General features: G+C 41.6%; 1 protein-coding gene across 2 annotated transcripts; it reads left to right on the top strand.

Annotated features, from left to right (window-relative positions):
- The first annotated feature begins 627 nt into the window (after nucleotides 1-627).
- On the top strand, nucleotides 628-20,316 carry idh3a (isocitrate dehydrogenase (NAD(+)) 3 catalytic subunit alpha). Of its 2 annotated transcripts, XM_010867389.3 has the most exons (12): nucleotides 628-756; nucleotides 1,250-1,318; nucleotides 5,757-5,819; nucleotides 7,270-7,353; nucleotides 8,335-8,449; nucleotides 11,075-11,262; nucleotides 13,527-13,660; nucleotides 17,815-17,917; nucleotides 18,009-18,073; nucleotides 18,220-18,304; nucleotides 19,081-19,233; nucleotides 19,380-20,316. In XM_010867389.3, exons 1-12 carry the CDS (start codon nucleotides 733-735, stop codon nucleotides 19,461-19,463), a joined length of 1,167 nt encoding a protein of 388 aa, XP_010865691.1. In that variant the 5' UTR covers nucleotides 628-732; the 3' UTR covers nucleotides 19,464-20,316. The 2 variants fall into 2 exon arrangements, with proteins under 2 accessions (XP_010865691.1, XP_010865692.1); XM_010867390.3 differs by lacking the exon at nucleotides 1,250-1,318 and having other exon boundaries at nucleotides 631-756.
- Nucleotides 20,317-20,354: the final 38 nt, after the last annotated feature.

The following is a 20,354-nucleotide window of genomic DNA, read 5'->3' as shown; positions in this document are numbered from 1 at the left end:
ACTATTTTAGTAACAGTATGCTAAACGGAGCAAGCTACAGTAGCTAACTGAATTTGGTATGCTAAGAGTAGCATAGTATCGGAGGACAGAAATAGGAGTAACAAGACTACTTTTTAGTGGACAAATACTATCCAACATCGCCATCTGTTGATTAAATACAGTAATCACGTTTTTTTTTGACGAAAACGCGTTATTTCACATACGTTGCGTGCAACTTTACCGTAGCAAGGTAGCTGAGACCGTTAATTTAAACAAACCGAATTCTGGTACTGTTACGTAGCTCAACAGTTGCTTATTAGCTTTTGGGCCCGATTAGCTTTCCCGTTCATTCATAAAAAATATGCTGTTAAGTATGTTATCATACATTTATAGACTATTACTGATGCATGAGCAATGTTTCCGACCTCCTTTGTGTCGTTTATCCTTTTTCTGGACCAAACTACTGCTGCACAAATTACCACCATGACTAGTGTTAGTGGCTTGACTTTTCCAAACTGGTCCCAGGTAAGATGGATAAAATATTGCAATCGCACTACAGTAAAACAGGGGGACAGCTTGAGCCACAACTGATGAATGAAATGCTGTGGCTGGTTACCTCATTTGTTGTGTTGATAAGAGTTGCGGAGAGCGTGCATGTCAGTTCAAGTCGGATTTCCTAGTGGCTGCTTGTAGTCACTACAGCTATAGCTAGCTCGGCAGACAGCAGCGGTACCTTAGTGCCCAACAGAAAGGATGGCTGGACCATGGAGATCCACGGTAAGTTCCGAGGTGTTGGCATTTTGGATTTGTACAAATTACACAATCTAGCAGTCTAATATATACAACGTGTAACGTGTTAGTATTGTGAAGTGTGGCTAAGGAATAGTCGCAGAAGCCCCTCAATGCCCTTCACCTTCCTCAGTTAGCCTTGTTTTGGCTAGCTTAAGGGTTTTGATAATGTTAGCAAGTTCTAGGACGAACTAATATGTTAACAATACTAATGAACAACTATAGTCTACTAGCTATCTATGTAGTTAGCATTAGCTAGCTTGTCAACCAAGGTTACTTGGTACGGTACTGTGGCTAGATAGCGACTATCTCAACATCCAACAGAAGGCATTAGACTTGCTAGCCTGTTTGCTAGTTAGCCAGCTAGCTTGGCAGCTAATTAAAAGTTGTGTGGCTAAATAGTCAATTTGTATTATTTAGCTAGCTAAAGCCGATCATGCTTAACCTGTAGTTTACTAACATTGCTTACAACCCTTTACAGATACTAAACCTACTGGAAAAAATTGGTTTACGGATCAAAGACCCCAATAACATAACCAAGCCTAAGGAAGTAAGGTTTATTGACTACCTAGCTAACACTACTATAGCCTAAGCTAGGTTTTCAGCTAGCTAACACTGCCATTTCTCAAAAAGCGAATCTGCAATGGACATTGGCTTGCTGATTTTAAGTTAGTTACTAAATTTGATAATTTACTCAGTTGACTGCCTCTGTTGATGGCAGAGTAATGATGGGATGCGTGACTTGCTCCCAAATCGAATCTGGCCACAAGGTCAGCGGCACCTTGGAGCGGCGGTATATTGTGAATGTTGGCATTCCGAGACCCCCACAGTTGGAGGCTGTCAAAGTAGTAACTAGCTTAAATAAATGTATTGAGGAGCTATGTGTCACAGAATGCAGTCAGAACCGTCTTCTTTCATTGGATATGGGTAAATACTCCTATTGTCATGAGTGACTGTGTGATGTGAATTATTTTAGGGAAACCAATCCTCTTGTTTGGGCCCATTTTCCCCAACCTCAATGTCCTTCACAGATCTGCTGTCCCTTTTCTGTCCCACGCCTATCTCCATAGATCCTGGTTGCATGTTCGTAGACCCTCTCCAACTCTGACATTCTTCTTCTCTGCATGTCTCCCAGTCTGTCCTTTGATTCCTAGTCATTCCACCACCTGTTCAGATCTTAACTTAATTGAATATTATAGTCGCAAATGGAAGGTTCAGGGTTGCTATCCAGAACGCTTTCTAGATCCAGAGTGCTGATCTAGGAACTCTGGATAGTATAGCCCAATTTCCAAGTTGCTTTTGTAGTGCATTTTACAAATGCAATGTGAAATGTAAAGAAAAACAGAATGCAATGGTGTGTTAATAATTTAAACCCTATACCAAACCACATCCTGCACATATTACAAAAGCATTACTATGTAGTAAAAGAGTCTGGGTGCTCAACTGGCCTGCCCGCAGTCCAGATCTATCACCCATTAAAATCATTCTGCGCATTCTGAAGAAGAAAATACAATCACCACGAATCAATCAAATTTCAATACAATTTATTTATAAAGCCCTTTTTACAACAGCAGTTGTCACAAAGTGCTTTACAGAGACACCCGGCCTTAAACCCCAAGGAGCAAACAACAGTAGTGTTGAATTTCAGTGGCTAGGAAAAACTCCCTAAGAAGGCTGAATTTTAGGAAGAAACGTAGAGAGGACCCAGGCTCAGAGGGGTGACCAGTCCTCTTCTGGCTGTGCCGGGTGAGATATTAAGAGTCCAATTGGAATAATTAATACATTTCTCTGGGATAAATTCAGAGGCTATTTGATTTTAGACTAGGTCAGAAGTATGACCAGGTGGACAAGGACAGGGATAGCAACGGGCCCCCCAAACCAGGTAATCCGCAGGTGTGGACCAGGACCTCATCTCCTCCTAAAATTTAAAACTGGAGGAAACTGAGAATAGTGCATTCCTCATATCCCCCTGCACAATAATATAGCAGCGTAACACCTTGGAACTGAGACGGGGGGTCCGGCGACACTGTGGCCCTACCCGGGGGAGGCCCCCCGGACAGGGCCCAACAGGCAGGAAATCAATCCACCCACATTGCCAGGCATCAACTAAAGGGACACCCACCAACCCCAACCCCCCTGAATGAGGGCCGAGTATTGCTAGCAGCGTACAGCCCAATTGCACAGGTGCGCAACAGATAGTCAACAACAAGCCAGTGACTCTTCCCCCGAAAGGCATTGGAGGGAGGGCATCCCAGTGGCGACGAGAGCCCACCTGGCAAGACAGCAAGGGTGGACAGTATCAAGCCTTCTGGTCACCTTCACGACCCCGGGCCAGGCTACACCTAATTATAAACTGTGCTGTAGAGATGAGTTTTTAGTAGACACTTGAAAGTTTGCACTGAGTTTGCGTTTCTAACCTTAATTGGCAGATCATTCCACAGTAGTGGAGCTCTATGAGAAAAGGCCCTGCCACCAGCTGTTTGTTTAGAAATACTAGGTACAATTAAAAGGCCTGCATCTTGCGATCGTAGGTTATGTGTAGGTATGTATGGCTGGATCATTTCAGCGAGGTAAGTAGGAGCAGGTCCATGTATTGATTTATAGGTTAACAGTAAAACCTTAAAATCAGCCCTAAGCCTAAGAGGCAGCCAGTGTAAGGACGCTAGGACAGGAGTAATGTGTTAAAACATTTTTGTTCTAGTTAGGATTCTAGCAGCCGTGTGCAGCACTAATTGAAGTTTATTAATTTGTCTGGATAACCAGAGAGAAGAGCATTGCAGTAATCTAGTCTAGAAGTAACGAAAGCATGTATTAGTTTTTCTGCATCCGATTTTGATAGAAAGTTTCAGATTTTTGCAATGTTTCGAAGATGAAAATAAGCTACTCTTGAGACATATTTTATATGTCCCTCAAAAGAGAGGTCAGGGTCAGGAGTAACGCCAAGGTTTTAGGAACACCAAAGCATACCTTTGACTTGTCAGAGGATATGCCATCTACACTAACAAACTGATATCTTTCAGATAAATAAGATTTAAACCAGGCTAGAACATGTCCACGTAGCCCAATATGGGTTTCCAGTCTCTCTAAGAGAAGGGAGTGATCAATAGTGTCAAAAGCAGCACTAAGATCAAGAAGCAGCAGGACAGATGCAGAACCTTTGTCTGGGGAAAAAATTCAAGTGTCCCCATTGACACCTGGTCAGGGAGGTTCAGGACATTTTTAGGACAACTAAGATTTTGAGGACCATAACTATTTAAGGAGGAGTCAGTTATTTGTTTTCTAATGGTGATGATCTTTTCATCAAAGTAGTTCATGTATTCATTACAACTAATGTGAAGACCCACTTCACTTTTTGAGCTTTGCTTTTTTGTAAACTTTGCAACTGTATCAAAGAGACATTTTGGATTGTTTTTGTTCACCTCAATCAGGTTTGAGAAATAAGCTGATCGAGCAGACGTGAGTGATTTTCGGTATTGTAGTGTACTGTCTATCCAGGCTAGTCTGAATACTTCCAACTTGGTGGAGTGCCACTTTCGCTTCAATTTTCTGGAGGCTTGCTTAAGTGCTCTAGTATTGTCTGTGTACCAGGGAGCAAGTTTCTTGTTGCATATTTCTTTTGTTTTTAGTGGTGCAACTGTGTCTAATGTATTTCGCTGTGTTGAGTTTAGATCCTCGATTTGATCGTTTACAGATGTATTTACTCTGTCGTTGATGACCGAACTTGTAAGAATGTATTTGTTGTCCGAGAATTTATAGTACAGCTTTTGAAACTCATTGTTTGCGTAGCAAGTGGATTTCTTGTTTTAACGGTAAATGTAATAAGACAGTGATCCGATAATCCAGGATTTTGGGGGTAAATTATTAGATCTACAATATCTATTTCTCGTGACAGGACTAAATCTAAGGTGTGATTGTGGCAATGTGTTGGACCTGAGACATGTTGGATAAAACCCATTGAGACATTTATGCTAAAAATTAGAATACTATCTGCCATGACTACAAGGTTAGACAAGAATTCCGGAAACTCAGTGAGGAACATTGTGTATGGCCCGGGGGGCCTATAAATAGTAGCTATGTAAAATGATTTATCGGCCTGGTTAACTTTCATGAGTAAAACCTCAAAAGAATGAATATCAGTGATATGTTTGAGAGTAAATATATATAAATAAATATTAGCAACACCCCCTCCTTTTCGGAATGCATGAGGGATATGATCACTAGTATAGCCAGGAGGATGGGCCTCATTTAAGGCAGTGAATTCATTAGGATTTAGCTACGTTTCACATAAACCAATAACATCTAGTTTATGATCAGAGATTAACTCATTTACTGCAACTGCCATTTACTACGAACTGTTGAGCAGCTGAAACCCAATAGCAAATAAAAATGGGAAAACATTTCACTTTCTGAACTACAGCAGTTGGTCTCCTCAGTTCCCAAACGCCTACAGAGTATTGTTAAAAGAAGAGGTGATGCAACACAGTAGTAAACATGCCCCTGTCCCAACTTTTCCCAAGTGTTGCTGGCATGATATTCAAAATAACCATGTATTTTTCCAAAAACAATAACATTTCTCGATTTCAAAATATGTTGTCTTTGGACTACTTTCAATAAAATATTTAGATAAATGATTTGCACATCATTGCATAGTTTTTTATGCAGCATCCCTGCTTTTTAGGAAATTGGGTTGTGCAAAATAAATACATATTTCTTCATCATGATCGAAAAGACTGAACTGATTCTGGATCAGCACTCCTAGACATTCGTCTGTGTTTCCTACCAGTGATGAGTTGTAGGCTAGTTTGGAACCGTGTTGGTCATTATTTAGAAGAGGGTTGTAACTTAGTCTCTGTTGTAGTAGCTGTTTCACACTACTTCGAAGTCTGTAGATGTAGCTTCTTCTGTTCTTTATCCAGTTTTCTTTTAGGGGGACATAGTTAGCACCTCCCAGTCCAGATTTAGTCCTAACTGGGACTCCTTCCTTGCAGGTTTCACGGGTCATGGGGGCGATGAAGACCCAGACCACTCAACCCAAAAGCTTCTCCCGGGGGGTAAGTGACTGGCTTTGGTTCCAGACTGATTGGACTTTAAAGAGGCAGAACAGAACAATGGCTCTCATTCATGAAACATGCGTACGACCCAATGTTATCTTAAAATGATCGTACAATAATTTCACCGACAGAGCTGGTATTCATCAGTATCATCTTTGTCGTATTCTACCGATCAAACCCACCTCTGGTCGGAGACCATGTAAACCAACATCCAAAAATAAGGCCATGCTTGATTTGCAATAAGACCATCATGCAAAACAACAGTTGTAACCGCCTCAGTAACAACAACCACAATTATAATTATTATAATAGGTAATATAAAATACAAACGTACTGCAATATCAAATATTGTATCACTACCGTAGGCTATTATTCATTTATTTCACTTTATTCTGCGTTATCTCTCTTCTGTTGTTCATGAGTTTGTAAGGTTTGAAATGCCTTTGTGTATGTGATGTGCTAGACAAACTTGCTTTGCCTTGCTTTTCCTGAGTCACTTTGGCCTTTTTGACGTACTTGGAGATCATGAATGGTCGTTATAATTTCAGTGGCAGGCATCTTGATTAGCTGACAGGTCTTAAATTGACTAGTGAGAGGATAAATAAACCAGTGGTTCTGGGTCGAGCAGTTACCCTAATGGCGGCGCTTGCTCTTTTTAAGGTCTTCGGCTCTGGGCTGAGACGCAAAAGTGTTCTGTAACTGCGCTGATTTCGTCATCGTCCTCCGGAGGAGGGTTAGAGTCTTGGTTCAGACCCCGGAGGAGGGTTAGAGTCTTGGTTCAGACCCCGGAGGAGGGTTAGAGTCTTGGTTCAGACCCCGGAGGAGGGTTAGAGTCTTGGTTCAGACCCCGGAGGAGGGTTAGAGTCTTGGTTCAGACCCCGGAGGAGGGTTAGAGTCTTGGTTCAGACCCCGGAGGAGGGTTAGAGTCTTGGTTCAGACCCCGGAGGAGGGTTAGAGTCTTGGTTCAGACCCCGGAGGAGGGTTAGAGTCTTGGTTCAGACCCCGGAGGAGGGTTAGAGTCTTGGTTCAGACCCCGGAGGAGGGTTAGAGTCTTGGTTCAGACCCCGGAGGAGGGTTAGAGTCTTGGTTCAGACCCCGGAGGAGGGTTAGAGTCTTGGTTCAGACCCCGGAGGAGGGTTAGAGTCTTGGTTCAGACCCCGGAGGAGGGTTAGAGTCTTGGTTCAGACCCCGGAGGAGGGTTAGAGTCTTGGTTCAGACCCCGGAGGAGGGTTAGAGTCTTGGTTCAGACCCCGGAGGAGGGTTAGAGTCTTGGTTCAGACCCCGGAGGAGGGTTAGAGTCTTGGTTCAGACCCCGGAGGAGGGTTAGAGTCTTGGTTCAGACCCCGGAGGAGGGTTAGAGTCTTGGTTCAGACCCCGGAGGAGGGTAGAGTCTTGGTTCAGACCCCGGAGGGGGGTAGAGTCTTGGTTGAACTAACGTTCTGCTTCTCAGATGCAGACTGTGACGTTAATCCCCGGGGACGGCATCGGTCCGGAGATTTCCACTGCTGTTATGAAGATATTCGAAGCAGCAAAAGTGAGTAATAATGAGATTGTAATTAATGTCATTGTAAACATTTTGTAATAATGGAAAAAATATATTTATTTAGACCTGGTTGTCCTGAGGCCCTGTCCAAGGACCCACGTCTTTCTAAGGTTAAACAGGACACCAGGAAAGTTTGAGGAGCATTCCTTGGATTCAAAAAGAAACCTGAGCAGAGTTTTAAGACTGACCCATGTTCCCTGTCACTTAAATGAATGCAACATAAATAATTGTGACTTAAAGGGATAGTTCGGCCTAGATTCATATTCGGGGGAAATTCTGCTTATTTTGAGTTGTTCTTGAAGGCCCAAGGAGTCGTTTTTCATGACAAGCCATTATTCACCTCTATCCCAGTCTGGAATTAGCATTATTAGCAGCGTCCAAATTCATGAATTGACACTGGGCATCCTGAACAAAAAAACCTGCATAGCAAGCAGATTTTTTTGCGTTAGCATTTACTTTTAAAAATAATAATTTTTATAATATTGGGGGTAATGGAGTCGCTGATGACTAGGAATTTCAGTTTGTTAGGGCTACTGGTAGAACTGCCTGCCAATCATTCCCCTCAGGAGACGAGTTCATTCCAACTCCAGTGGGGAAAACCGTCTGAAGTCTCTGTCGGCTCAAAGAGCAACCCGAGTTTAGTAGGTCGGCAGTATTTCTTAAAGTGACCATGAGAAAGTTGTCCGGCTGCAGAGAATGTGGGGGAGCTAACATCTCCTCTCACTGCTCCCTCTCTGGTTCTCCTCATCTCCTCTTTCTACTCCCTCTCTGGTTCTCCTCATCTCCTCTCTCTACTTCCTCGCTGGTTCTCATCTCCTCTCTCTACTTCCTCTCTGGTTCTCCTCATCTCCTCATCTCCTCATCTCCTCTCTGGTTCTCCTCATCTCCTCTCTGGTTCTCCTCATCTCCTCTCTCTACTCCCTCTCTCTCTGTCTTCTCTCTTCTCTTTTATTTCTCTCACTGTCTCTCCAGGCTCCAATTCAGTGGGAAGAGAAGAATGTAACAGCCATTAAGGGACCAGGAGGGAAGTGGATAATTCCCCCTGAAGCTAAAGAGTCCATGGACAAGAACAAGATTGGCCTGAAAGGTATTACACTGGCAGCCTACAGTACTGAATGGTATCACACTGGCAGCTTACAGTACTGAATGGTATCACACTGGCAGCTTACAGTACTGAATGGTATCACACTGGCAGCCTACAGTACTGAATGGTATCACACTGGCAGCCTACAGTACTGAATGGTATCACACTGGCAGCCTACAGTACTGAATGGTATCACCCTGGTTGCCTACAGTACTGAATGGTATCACCCTGGCTGCCTAAAGTACTGAATGGCAGGGATTTTACTGCATATAAAACCTGTGTGTGTCAGCATGGTAAAACATAATTTTGCAGTCATACGCTTAATAGCCTACCAGCAATATACTGCAGCGAATGTTACCGTAGGTGGAAATCCTTTTCATATTGGCAAGTTATCACACAACCATGTCAAAATATTTTAATACAACTAATAACACTTTAACTACATCCAATCAGCATAACATTTAACGTTTCAGATGACTTCTAGTAGAATCACAGATTTTTTTTCAACAGAGTTTGCGAGACACAAGAAAAGACGATTAGATTGGGTTATGTAGGCTACTGTCCCCAACCACATTGTACAAACCCGATTCCAAAAAAGTTGGGACACTGTACAAATTGTGAGTAAAAAAGGAATGGAATAATTTACAAATCTCATAAACTTATATTTAATTCACAATAGAATATAGATAACATATCGAATGTTGAAAGTGAGACATTTTGTAATGTCATGCCAAATATTGGCTCATTTTGGATTTCATGAGAGCTACACATTCCAAAAAAGTTGAGACAGGTAGCAATAAGAGGCCTGAAAAGATAAATGTACAGATAAGGAACAGCTGGAGGACCAATTTGCAACTTATTATGTCAATTGGCAACATGATTGGGTATAAAAAGAGTCTCTCAGAGTGGCAGTGTCTCTCAGAAGTCAAGATGGGCAGAGGATCACCAATTCCCCCAATGCTACGGCGAAGAATAGTGGGGCAATATCAGAAAGGAGTTTCTCAGAGAAAAATTGCAAAGAGTTTGAAGTTATCATCATCTACAGTACATAATATCATCCAAAGATTCAGAAAATCTGGAACAATCTCTGTGTTTAAGGGTCAAGGCCGGAAAACCATACTGGATGCCGTGATCTATCGGGCCCTCAGATGGCACTGCATCACATACAGGAATGATACTGTAATGGAAATCACAACATAGGCTCAGGAATACTTCCAGAAAACATTGTCGGTCAACACAATCTCTATAGGTCAAAAAAGAAGCTGTATATAAACAGGATCCAGAAGCGCAGGCGTTTTCTCTGGGCCAAGGATAATTTAAAATGGACTGTGGAAAAGTTTAAAAGTGTTCTGTGGTCAGACTAATCAAAATTTGAAGTTCATTTTGGAAAACTGGGACACCATGTCATCCGGACTAAAGAAGACAAGGACAATCCAAGTTGTTATCAGCGCTCAGTTCAGAACCCTGCATCTCTGATGGTATGGGGTTGCATGAGTGCATGTGGCATGGGCAGCCAGTGCATGTGGGGTTGCATGAGTGCATGTGGCCATGACATTTTAAAATCAACTTATTTTTCCCTTAAAGTGATACATTTCTCATTTTAAAACATTTGATATGTCATCTTTGTTGTATTCTGAATAAAATATAGAAATTTGAAACTTCGACATCAATGCATTCTGTTTTTATTCACAATTGTGCAGTGTCCCAACTTTTTTGGAATCGGGTTTGTATATGCAATATACACTGTAAAAATGTACAATTAACATATTTAAGTCACTAACAATATAAATATAAGAATGTGACGCTTGGCAAGCAGTATAGCAAAGTACAGCTGCAAAAAGTCGAGAGAGGCCGGTAAATGATGTGGCAAGGAAGGAGAAAACGCAACAACACCGTATTATATGCAGCTCATTTGAGTTTTTAATGCAAGTCAAATGAACAGGAACACAGTATAACAATGAAAATAGGCAACATTTAATATTGACTGTGATTAATAATCAAACCTTATAAGTGATTTCATATGTTTTATGTGATTCCTAGATCTAATAAAGTAGTAGTAGTTTTGATGCTCTGTGGGGATTGTTTTTGGGTGGTTCAGACAATGAAGAGGGAATGATATGCTCTGTATGCTAGAAGCATTGTGGAGCCAATGTGTTTGGGGGCCTAGGAAAACAGCCAATCAGAAACTATAGGCTGGATGCACTTAAATCCAATAAAATATTTGTCTACTAGTCCTGGACAGGCAGAGAACAACAAAACACATGTGGGTAAAAACCTATGTATGTTTAAAAAACAAAAGTAACATGTTACCGTTTTTCTCGATTGCTAACAAGCATTGGTTAATACTGAAACTGAATACTAATACTGAACCTAAAGGACAGTAGATCTCCAGGAACCGGGTTGGGCAGGTCAAAAGGAGTGCATTACAGTGTATATAAAGTCTACACACCCCTGTTAAAATGGCAGGTTGTTGTGATGTAAAAGAATGAGACAAATCATGTCAGAACTTTTTCCACTTTTGTGGAATAACTCCATCACAAGAACCTGGCATTTTAACAGGGGTGTGTAGACTTTTTATATATCCACTGTATTTACATCCCTGGTGATTAACCAACATTTGACTCCCAGGACCCCTGAAGACTCCCATTGCAGCTGGCCATCCCTCCATGAACCTGCTCCTCAGGAAGACCTTTGACCTCTATGCCAATGTGCGCCCCTGCATGTCCATCGAGGGCTACAAGACCCCCTACACCGACGTGGACCTGGTCACCATCCGGGAGAACACTGAGGGAGAGTACAGCGGCATCGAGCACACGGTCAGTTCAGGATCAGAGGGGTGTAGAGTCTTGGTTCAGATTCAGAGGGGTGTAGAGTCTTGGTTCAGATTCAGAGGGGTGTAGAGTCTTGGTTCAGATTCAGAGGGGTGTAGAGTCTTGGTTCAGGATCAGAGGGGTGTAGAGTCTTGGTTCAGATTCAGAGGGGTGTAGAGTCTTGGTTCAGATTCAGAGGGGTGTAGAGTCTTGGTTCAGATTCAGAGGGGTGTAGAGTCTTGGTTCAGATTCAGAGGGGTGTAGAGTCTTGGTTCAGATTCAGAGGGGTGTAGAGTCTTGGTTCAGATTCAGAGGGGTGTAGAGTCTTGGTTCAGATTCAGAGGGGTGTAGAGTCTTGGTTCAGATTCAGAGGGGTGTAGAGTCTTGGTTCAGATTCAGAGGGGTGTAGAGTCTTGGTTCAGATTCAGAGGGGTGTAGAGTCTTGGTTCAGATTCAGAGGGGTGTAGAGTCTTGGTTCAGATTCAGAGGGGTGTAGAGTCTTGGTTCAGATTCAGAGGGGTGTAGAGTCTTGGTTCAGATTCAGAGGGGTGTAGAGTCTTGGTTCAGACTCAGGCAAGGTCGTAGGAGTGACTCTGATATTGGGACACACACATTTGAGTAGTGTGAATGTTAATATATTCACCAAAATGTTTATTTAATACGTAGTTCTATGTGTTTTTCCACTTCTAGTTGGATTCTCTTTGTCCATGACTACCTTAGATATAGAAATGCCCTGGTTAAAAAAGGCATATGCATTCTTGACCAATAAAGTGAGATTGGGACCAGTGCATCCGACACAGTTTCACTCAAAAGGTAGTCTGGTTGAAAATCCTGGGGGCGATAATGGTTTCCACAACGCTGGCTTGCAATACTCATTATGTCTGGAAAGGGTGTAGCTAATAGATAGTTACCCACACAATGTTGTCTACTCTGTGCTTCCTGCACCAAAGCCTTGTGGGTGTTGAAAGGACTGAAGAATTCAGAGTGAAAATTCCAGTTTGACTTTAAGAAAGTAGTGATTTCTGAACATGCAATAGTCCTAACTAGCATTGGTAAATTATACTGTGATTTTTCTTTATTTAATTTTTTTCTTGGTGGGACTTTTCAGCTGGAAAGGTATTTCCGATAGATGATAATGTAACCAGAGGGACATTTGAAATGACTAATACTACAATGGCGTTGGTAACATCTAAGTCAGGCATGTTAGTCCAGCTTTAGGTTTTCAAATCTGCTCCTATAGACCTCCTTGAATTAATACTTCTCACTATCTTACCTGTTGGTTTGTGGTCTCTCTCTCCCTCACTCTGCCTGCCTTTCTGACCAGTGTTATTGTTATGACAGCCTCTCTTCTGCAAAAAGCAAACACATAGTACAATCCTAAATTCAGCTGCTATCTTCAAGAGTCTATCTTGGCGTGGCACTAATCAATGATTTACCCATTTGGTTTGTGGCCTCTTTCTCTCCCTTCTTGCCTGTTTGTTCATCTCTTTCCTGCCATGATCATACATAACATAAAGCAAATTCTTAAAATATTGAACACACTTTAGCTATATCTCGATGATTCAAAACATGAGGAAAGAAATTATGGAAAAAAATTGCCAGCTGTTGTTTGGAGATTGTTTCCATGAACCTTAGCTTATTACACTCCATTCTTGACTGGTGGTGGCTCGTCCATTACTTAGCTCGCTACTTGCAGACCTTACAGTATGGTAGAGATTAAGACAGAGATTGTGCAAATCATTTTAGCAGGCGTTCTTCTTTTCAAATCATTCACTATCACTTTTTCACACAGCCATAGGAACTACTGTGTTATCTAGCAAGCAAGCTACTGTAAAGTTAGTTAGATAAAACCTTAAGAATAAAGATAGTTAAGTAGCTAGCTAGCTATTTTTTAAGCAGAAGAAAGCTGATATTTTATCATGTTTGTTCTATAGTTATGAAAATGTATCGCTGTTTATAAAGGTTGTAGTTTCTGTGCAATCCTCTTAGCCAGCCTACACACACTGCTCGTCATTAATGAGAATGTTGGATTCGGTCGCAACCGAGACGTGACAAGTTCCAAAGCATCATTAAAAAATAAATAAAAGTATTACTCAAAACAACATTATTGGGGGGACACTTTAACGCGTTTCTAATATTGGGGGGACGTCCCTCCATCACCCCCGGCTGCTACGCCCTTGGACTCAGGGTGGGGGGGTTGTGGGTGTAGATTCTTGGTTCAGACTCTTTGCCTCCTGTGTTTGTCCAGAGTGTCTGATCTGTTGTTGTAGATAGTCGATGGTGTTGTCCAGAGTATCAAGTTGATCACTGAAGACGCCAGTAGAAAAATAGCCGAATACGCCTTTGAATACGCCAAGAACAACCAGCGAGCCAGCGTCACCGCCGTGCACAAAGCCAACATCATGTAAGTCTGCTTGTACCACTCTATTACAATCCTCTTTTACGCAAGGGCAAGCATTGCCTGAAAGTAGGAAGTAGATGCCATGGCTTTGTACTGGTTTCAAGCATCAACTGGAAGCCGGTACAGTGTGTACTGGTTTCAAGCATCAACTGGAAGCCGGTACAGTGTGTAAAGAAGCATGTTGACATGGGAGAACTTGGGAAGGTTGAACACCAGAGGGGCTGCTGCATTCTGAATGAGGTGCAGGGGTATGGTTGTACTCACCAGGAGCCCCACCAAGAGTTGCAGTAATGCAGAGTGAGGTCAGACAGTACTCTAAATGTTGTAGAGCATGAATCTGCGGGTGAGATTCAGGTGAGGTCTGACAGTACTCTGAATGTTGTAGAGAATTAACCTGCGGGTGAGATTCAGATGAGGTCAGACGGTACTCTGAATGTTGTAGAGCATGAACCTGCGGGTGAGATTCAGGTGAGCTCAGGTGGTACTCTGAATGTTGTAGAGCATTAACCTGCGGGGGTACGTCACTGCTGTGATGTTAGCTGATCACGACAGGGTGTCGCTTAAGGTCACGCCATGGTTCTCTACACTCTGGGAGGAGGACACTGGTTAGTCGTCAACCATGATGGACATGTCCAGGAGCAGACAGGGCTTAGCGCATCCCAGCAGAGATGTCCACCAAGTGGGTAAAGATGTGTGTTGTCACCTGGGTGTCAGAAGGGGGGAAGGAGAGCAGGGGCTGTCATCTGTGTAGCAGTGATAGGAAACACCATGTGAGCATATGACAGGGCCAAGGGTGTAATTACAGTCTGTACCAGCTTGTCTGGTCACAGTTATTTTTTTTAACCCTTCTTTGCCTAATTGCTCAGGTTCTGTCAAGTTGGAAGGGCACCTTTGGAGAATTGCAGTGTTCAGCTCTTCCCATCTATTCCTAATTGGAATGCGGTCAGAGTTTTCACTGTGCTGCTCCAGGTCATTTAAGCCACTCCAATGTGGCATTGCCTTTATGTTTGGGGTCATTGTCCTGCTGGAAGATGAATTTTCTTCCAAGTACCAGGGGCCTCATGTATCAGTCGTGCGTATGCACAAATATGTTGCGTAAACCCGGAGTACGCCAGTTTTGATGCAAAAGTTGGCATTTATCAATGTTGAACTTGATGGGAAAGTGTGTGTATCTCTACGCAAAATTCATCCCATGTGTATGCACAGCCTAGCGGTTGAGTTGGAGAAATAACATGCTATTTCGGAAAAGCTGGTAGAGGAATGTCAACTGAAACACATGGGGAAAATCTTATCAATAGAAATATGAATAACCTACAGGAATGCACAAACTGTTTCCTGCAACATCGTAGGCCTATAAGCTACGTATGTAGCAAGTGTCAAAACCCAAAAAGAATCAGGACTAATAGGTTGTAAAACGTAGCCCTTTCAATGGGCATATCCATACAGTTTGAAAACAAGACAAACAATCCCCCCATGTGCATGTACAACACATTCGACATTGCATATTTTACACTACAATATGCCATGAGTATTAAAGATGCTCACTTCTACGACCTAGTGCTTATTTATGTTTTTGAACAAGTTACTACATTATCACACGTGTTTGCTTATAATTTGACAATATTGACAAAATATTTCAGAAATGACTCACTGAATGAAAATGAATAGACCTTAAAATAGTTCACTTATTCACCACAAATCAAATAAAACAGCCAATAAGCCTACTCAAAATAAGTTATAGGCTATTGCTATGCAGCACTAAATGAAAAATGCATTTCACTAAAATGGAACAATCATTTTAACACACGGTCTTTCCAAGAGTCATTGATATTCTATAACACTTCTGAAATGTTATACACTTTCTTGGTCACATTCTCTAGGCTACGGTTTCTTTTAAATGGTTACTGTTCCGCCCCGACTCGGTACAGTCCTCAATGGAAACCATACGGAACGCTGCCAAACTGCAGAACTCAGCAACCCCACTCTGGTATGCCACTGCAGATAGTTGTTCTGTAACGAAAATAACAGCTAGGTCCTGGGCCCACATGACTTGGACTGGGCTTGACCAATTCACTTTGATTTTATGTCTGTGTTGATGTTTCTTGAATGTGAAGTTGAAATGTTATGATTAGCCTGATGGCAAATGATCACTTACTGCAACACAACTACAGAAACATGTCCACCTTGATTCATCTCTGGCCACTTTATTTCATTTAAAACAGCAGCCACGTCTTGCATTTGGGGATATTTATGACTGCTTGTCGGACTACTTGATACGTTTCGAAAAAGGACATGTTTTTAGATTCTATATCAGATAATATTATTTGAAGTTCACATTATGGGAAATACATTTTTCTGATGGGTCTCCACCTTGCTTCATGTATTGACTGAAATTACATAGTAATAGGGCTCATTTGGATACCTTTTATATGGGTAATTTGGGCGGAGACGGTAAGCTCGTTCACCTACACAGAAGTACAGTATGGGTCTGATTTATCAACGTACGTATGTGTTGCATAAGCCAGTTTGATAAATCCCAATAATTTTGTTAGAAACATATGCAACATTGGTACGTGAGGCACCATGTCTTTTTGCAGGTTTTCTTCCAGGATTTCTCTGTACTTTGCGTCATTCATTTTGACCTATATCTTCAGGCCCAGGCGCAGTGAAGCCTCCCTATAGAATGATGTTTTGGCCAACATGTTATTTTCTGGTCTCATCAGACCATTTTAATCTCCTTTTACAATTGTTCTCAGCTAGTGCTGTTCCAATACAAGATTTAATGTAAAACCGCAATTCTTTTTTTCACAATATTGTATCGATATTCTGATGTCTAGAGTCTATGTTTATTTATTATGCTGCCGACAGCCATCTTTTAAATTACTGTAGCAGTCGCTGAACAGGCGTGTTCTTTAACAATAATAGTTGTGTATATATCACAAAATCGAACTGATTAAAGTCTGTTACTGTATTCCCAAGGATGTCGTCATTAAAAAGATACCAGAAAAGGGTCTGCTCTAATTAGCTTTTTCTTTTTTTATTAATAGTCTTACCAAAAATATTATTTCAAGTAACATTAATGTATTGTCAATTTAAAGGACTTGGTTAGCATGTAATCTTATCTTGTTATTGTGATTTGGTTTTGGTTTTTGTGCTACGTCTGTTTGAAATGTGAGAAAATAGAATTTATTTTAAGAATTTTTCAGTTATTAACAGCAGCATTCTAGATTTTTATTGGGGTCGAAATGTAGAAGTTAGGGGTTCATTAGGAGTAGCAAATGGGGATTAGCAAAAAAAAATCCTTTCAAGTATATAGCCTAATATTATTTGAGGTTTTCTTTAGTACTTCATTTAGTATCTTGATTCAGTTGTGATATCTTGATGTATTGAATTGTAACATCGTGATATATATCGTATTGCAAGGTACTTGCCAATACCCACCCCTAGTCTCAGCCTGCATTATGCCTTCCATCAAAACTCTAGCTGAGATTGATGAGAGTTGTTTTCTTCCTGCTTTTGTAAGGCACTTGGGCTATTGTTACAGTATGCACAGCGTCTCCCAGCTCAGCTGTGGAAGACTAATTCCTTCTGAGTTGCCATAGACCTCTTGGTGGCCTCCCTTTCTGCCCGGGTACGCCGTTTTTGAGGATTGCCTGTTCTAGACAGATTCTCAGTTGTGCATGAATAAGAACTTTATTCTGGATTTGCTTTGAATGTTTCTTGTTTCGTCATGATGTACATTTTGTTAGGAATTGTAGGACCTCCCAGAGACATTGTTTATTTAACCTGAAATTATGTGAAACACCTTAAATGCACACAGATGGACTCCATTCATTCCTTTTAAAGACAATTGGTTGCACCACAGCTCATTCAGGTGTGTCATAGGAAAGTGGGTGAATACTTATGCAGTAAGTTATGTTCAGTTTTATATTTGTAATTAATTTCGAAAACCAAAGATTTTATTTTTCACTTTGACATTAGACTTTGTGTGTTAGCGTGTGACACATTCAAATGTGGGGAAGTCCAAGGGGGTGAATACTTTTGCGAGCCATTATTGCTATTATAAATTCGTTACCAAGGCCATTAGAACAATACAAATTCCTTCAAACTCTTGGTATAACGTGTTGTATACGTTGTTTCTCCTGTTCTGCTGCCAGGCGTATGTCCGACGGACTGTTCCTAAGGAAGTGCCGACAGGTGGCAGAGAACTACAGGGACATCAAATTCACAGAGATGTATCTAGACACTGTCTGTCTCAACGTACGTACTCAGAGACTTCTTTACATTGGCTACTACACAGGACCTTTGCAAATTGTCTCTGTGAAACTGGGAACATTGTGTCTCTCCACAGATGGTCCAGGACCCCACCCAGTTTGACGTGCTGGTCATGCCAAACCTTTACGGAGACATTCTGAGGTGAGTCGCCCAAATCAGCTCTGGGTCATAGCTTAGTGTTGTACATTGTATTTCAGATTCTATATTTATAGTTTTGTGAGTTTTGCATTCTTGTTTGATTTCAGCCATGCAAGGCGGATATGATACTGTGTGTTTGATGGTTTCAGCGACCTGTGCGCTGGGCTGATTGGAGGGCTTGGAGTAACTCCTAGTGGGAATATTGGTGCAAACAACGTGGCCATCTTTGAGTCCGTAAGTTCAAGGGACTTCTAACGTTACAGCTACTGATGTGACATGGCTAACCCTGCAGCTCCTGATGTGACATGGCTAACCCTGCAGCTCCTGATGTGACATGGCTAACCCTGCAGCTCCTGATGTGACATGGCTAACCCTGCAGCTCCTGATGTGACATGGCTAACCCTGCAGCTCCTGATATGATATCGCTAACCCTGCAGCTCCTAATGTGATATGGCTAATGCTATAGCTTCTGATGTGACATGGCTAACCCTGCAGCTCCTGATGTGACATGGCTAACCCTGCAGCTCCTGATATGACATGGCTAACCTTGCAGCTCCTGATATGATATCGCTAACGCTATAGCTCCTGATATGATATCGCTAACGCTATAGCTCCTGTTGTGACATGGCTAACGCTATAGCTCCTGATGTGACATGGCTAACCCTGCAGCTCCTGATGTGACATGGCTAACCCTGCAGCTCCTGATGTGACATGGCTAACCCTGCAGCTCCTGATGTGACATAGCTAACCCTGCAGCTCCTGGTGTGACATGGCTAACCCTGCAGCTCCTGATATGATATTGCTAACGCTATAGCTCCTGATGTGATATGGCTAATGCAATAGCTCCTGATGTGACATGGCTAACCCTGCAGCTTCTAATGTGATATGGCTAATGCTATAGCTTCTGATGTGACATGGCTAACCCTGCAGCTCCTGACAATTTATAAACTGTTATACCTCAGAGTACAGCTTCATGGTGTTAATATTCAGTATAATATTGGTCCCTGAAGGTCCATGGTACTGCTCCTGATATAGCAGGTCTGGACCTGGCCAACCCCACCGCTCTGCTGCTCAGCGCTGTCATGATGCTCCGCCACATGGGCATGCACGACTACAGCAAGAAGATTGAGACGGCCTGCTTCAACACCATCAGAGACAAGAAGGTAAAACCTCTTATTCTGAAAACACTGTCTCAGCTAATACTGTTAAGTCATTTCACTTTTAAACTGAAGTTTTTAGGCTGTCACTGTACTGTAAATAATAAAAAATAATATATAAATGTTGTGTAATTGTTCTGTTACCTTCTCAGGTTCTAACAGGCGATCTAGGAGGGAAATCGAAATGTTCTGAATTCACAGCTGAGATCTGCCAAAGAGTACGAGACATGGACTGAAAGACTCACTGAGACCTGCTCTGACTTCTCAACAAACTGTACCAGCTGGTCGTGACATCATCAGAGTTCAGAAGTGGTCTTTCCTGAGAACACAAACTATCATTCTCTGAACTTTAACGCACAATTCTATTTTAAATGATTATCCATCTACCTGAAGATTCAACATATGAATGTTCTGCACTATTGTCTGTGGTTGAATGGTTCCTGTCTGTTCTAGTGAGATATGTTTTATTCTTTAAGATGTACTATGTTCTCAAGAGGCTAATCTAATATATTATTGAATGGTTCAGGGCTGAAGTGTATTATCATACCTTATTGAGTGTTTCCATATGCTCTGTGGAAGCTGCTTTCAAAGTTAAACTACAGGTGCTAGTCATAAAATAAGAATATCATCAAAAAGTTGATTTATTTCTGTAATTCCATTCAAAAAGTGAAACTTGTATAATGTATACATCCATTCCACACAGACTGATATATTTCAAGTGTTTATTTCTTTTAATTGTGATGATTATAACTGACAACTAATGAAAACCCCAAATTCAGTATCTCAGAAAATTAGAATATTACTTAAGACCAATACAAAAAAAATATTTCATTCATTCAGACAGACACTTGCACATCTGAGCTGTGTTATTGGAGGCACATGGCATCAGTGGTAATTGTGAAGAGAAACCTGCTTGCCGTATCATATAATATCCCAGAGTTTTTAAGTTTATGTGCCGTGTTGACCTTTTTCATTTATTCTCTTGTCCTTTTTTTGCCATGTAAGCTTTAATAAAAGAGGGATACTAGGAAGTGCTGTGGGTTTATTTCCTCTGGACTTCCACTATATTAAAGTTACTGATATTTTGAACTGATACCTCTTGTTGGTCTGTTTATATTGATAATATA

Source organism: Esox lucius, chromosome 19 (genome assembly GCF_011004845.1).
Source record: "Esox lucius isolate fEsoLuc1 chromosome 19, fEsoLuc1.pri, whole genome shotgun sequence".
NCBI classification, from domain to species: Eukaryota; Metazoa; Chordata; class Actinopteri; order Esociformes; family Esocidae; genus Esox; species Esox lucius.
This window is presented reverse-complemented; position numbering and strand designations above follow the sequence as displayed.

What these genes read in the sequence shown, in the direction of transcription:
- idh3a (XM_010867389.3), top strand. Translation starts at nt 733, where the DNA reads ATGGCTGGACCATGGAGATCCACG. An exon ending in CTGGACCATGGAGATCCACG is followed by an intron (nt 757 to 1,249) that starts GTAAGTTCCGAG and finishes AACCCTTTACAG; the next exon opens with ATACTAAACCTACTGGAAAA. An exon ending in ACGTGGCCATCTTTGAGTCC is followed by an intron (nt 18,305 to 19,080) that starts GTAAGTTCAAGG and finishes TGGTCCCTGAAG; the next exon opens with GTCCATGGTACTGCTCCTGA.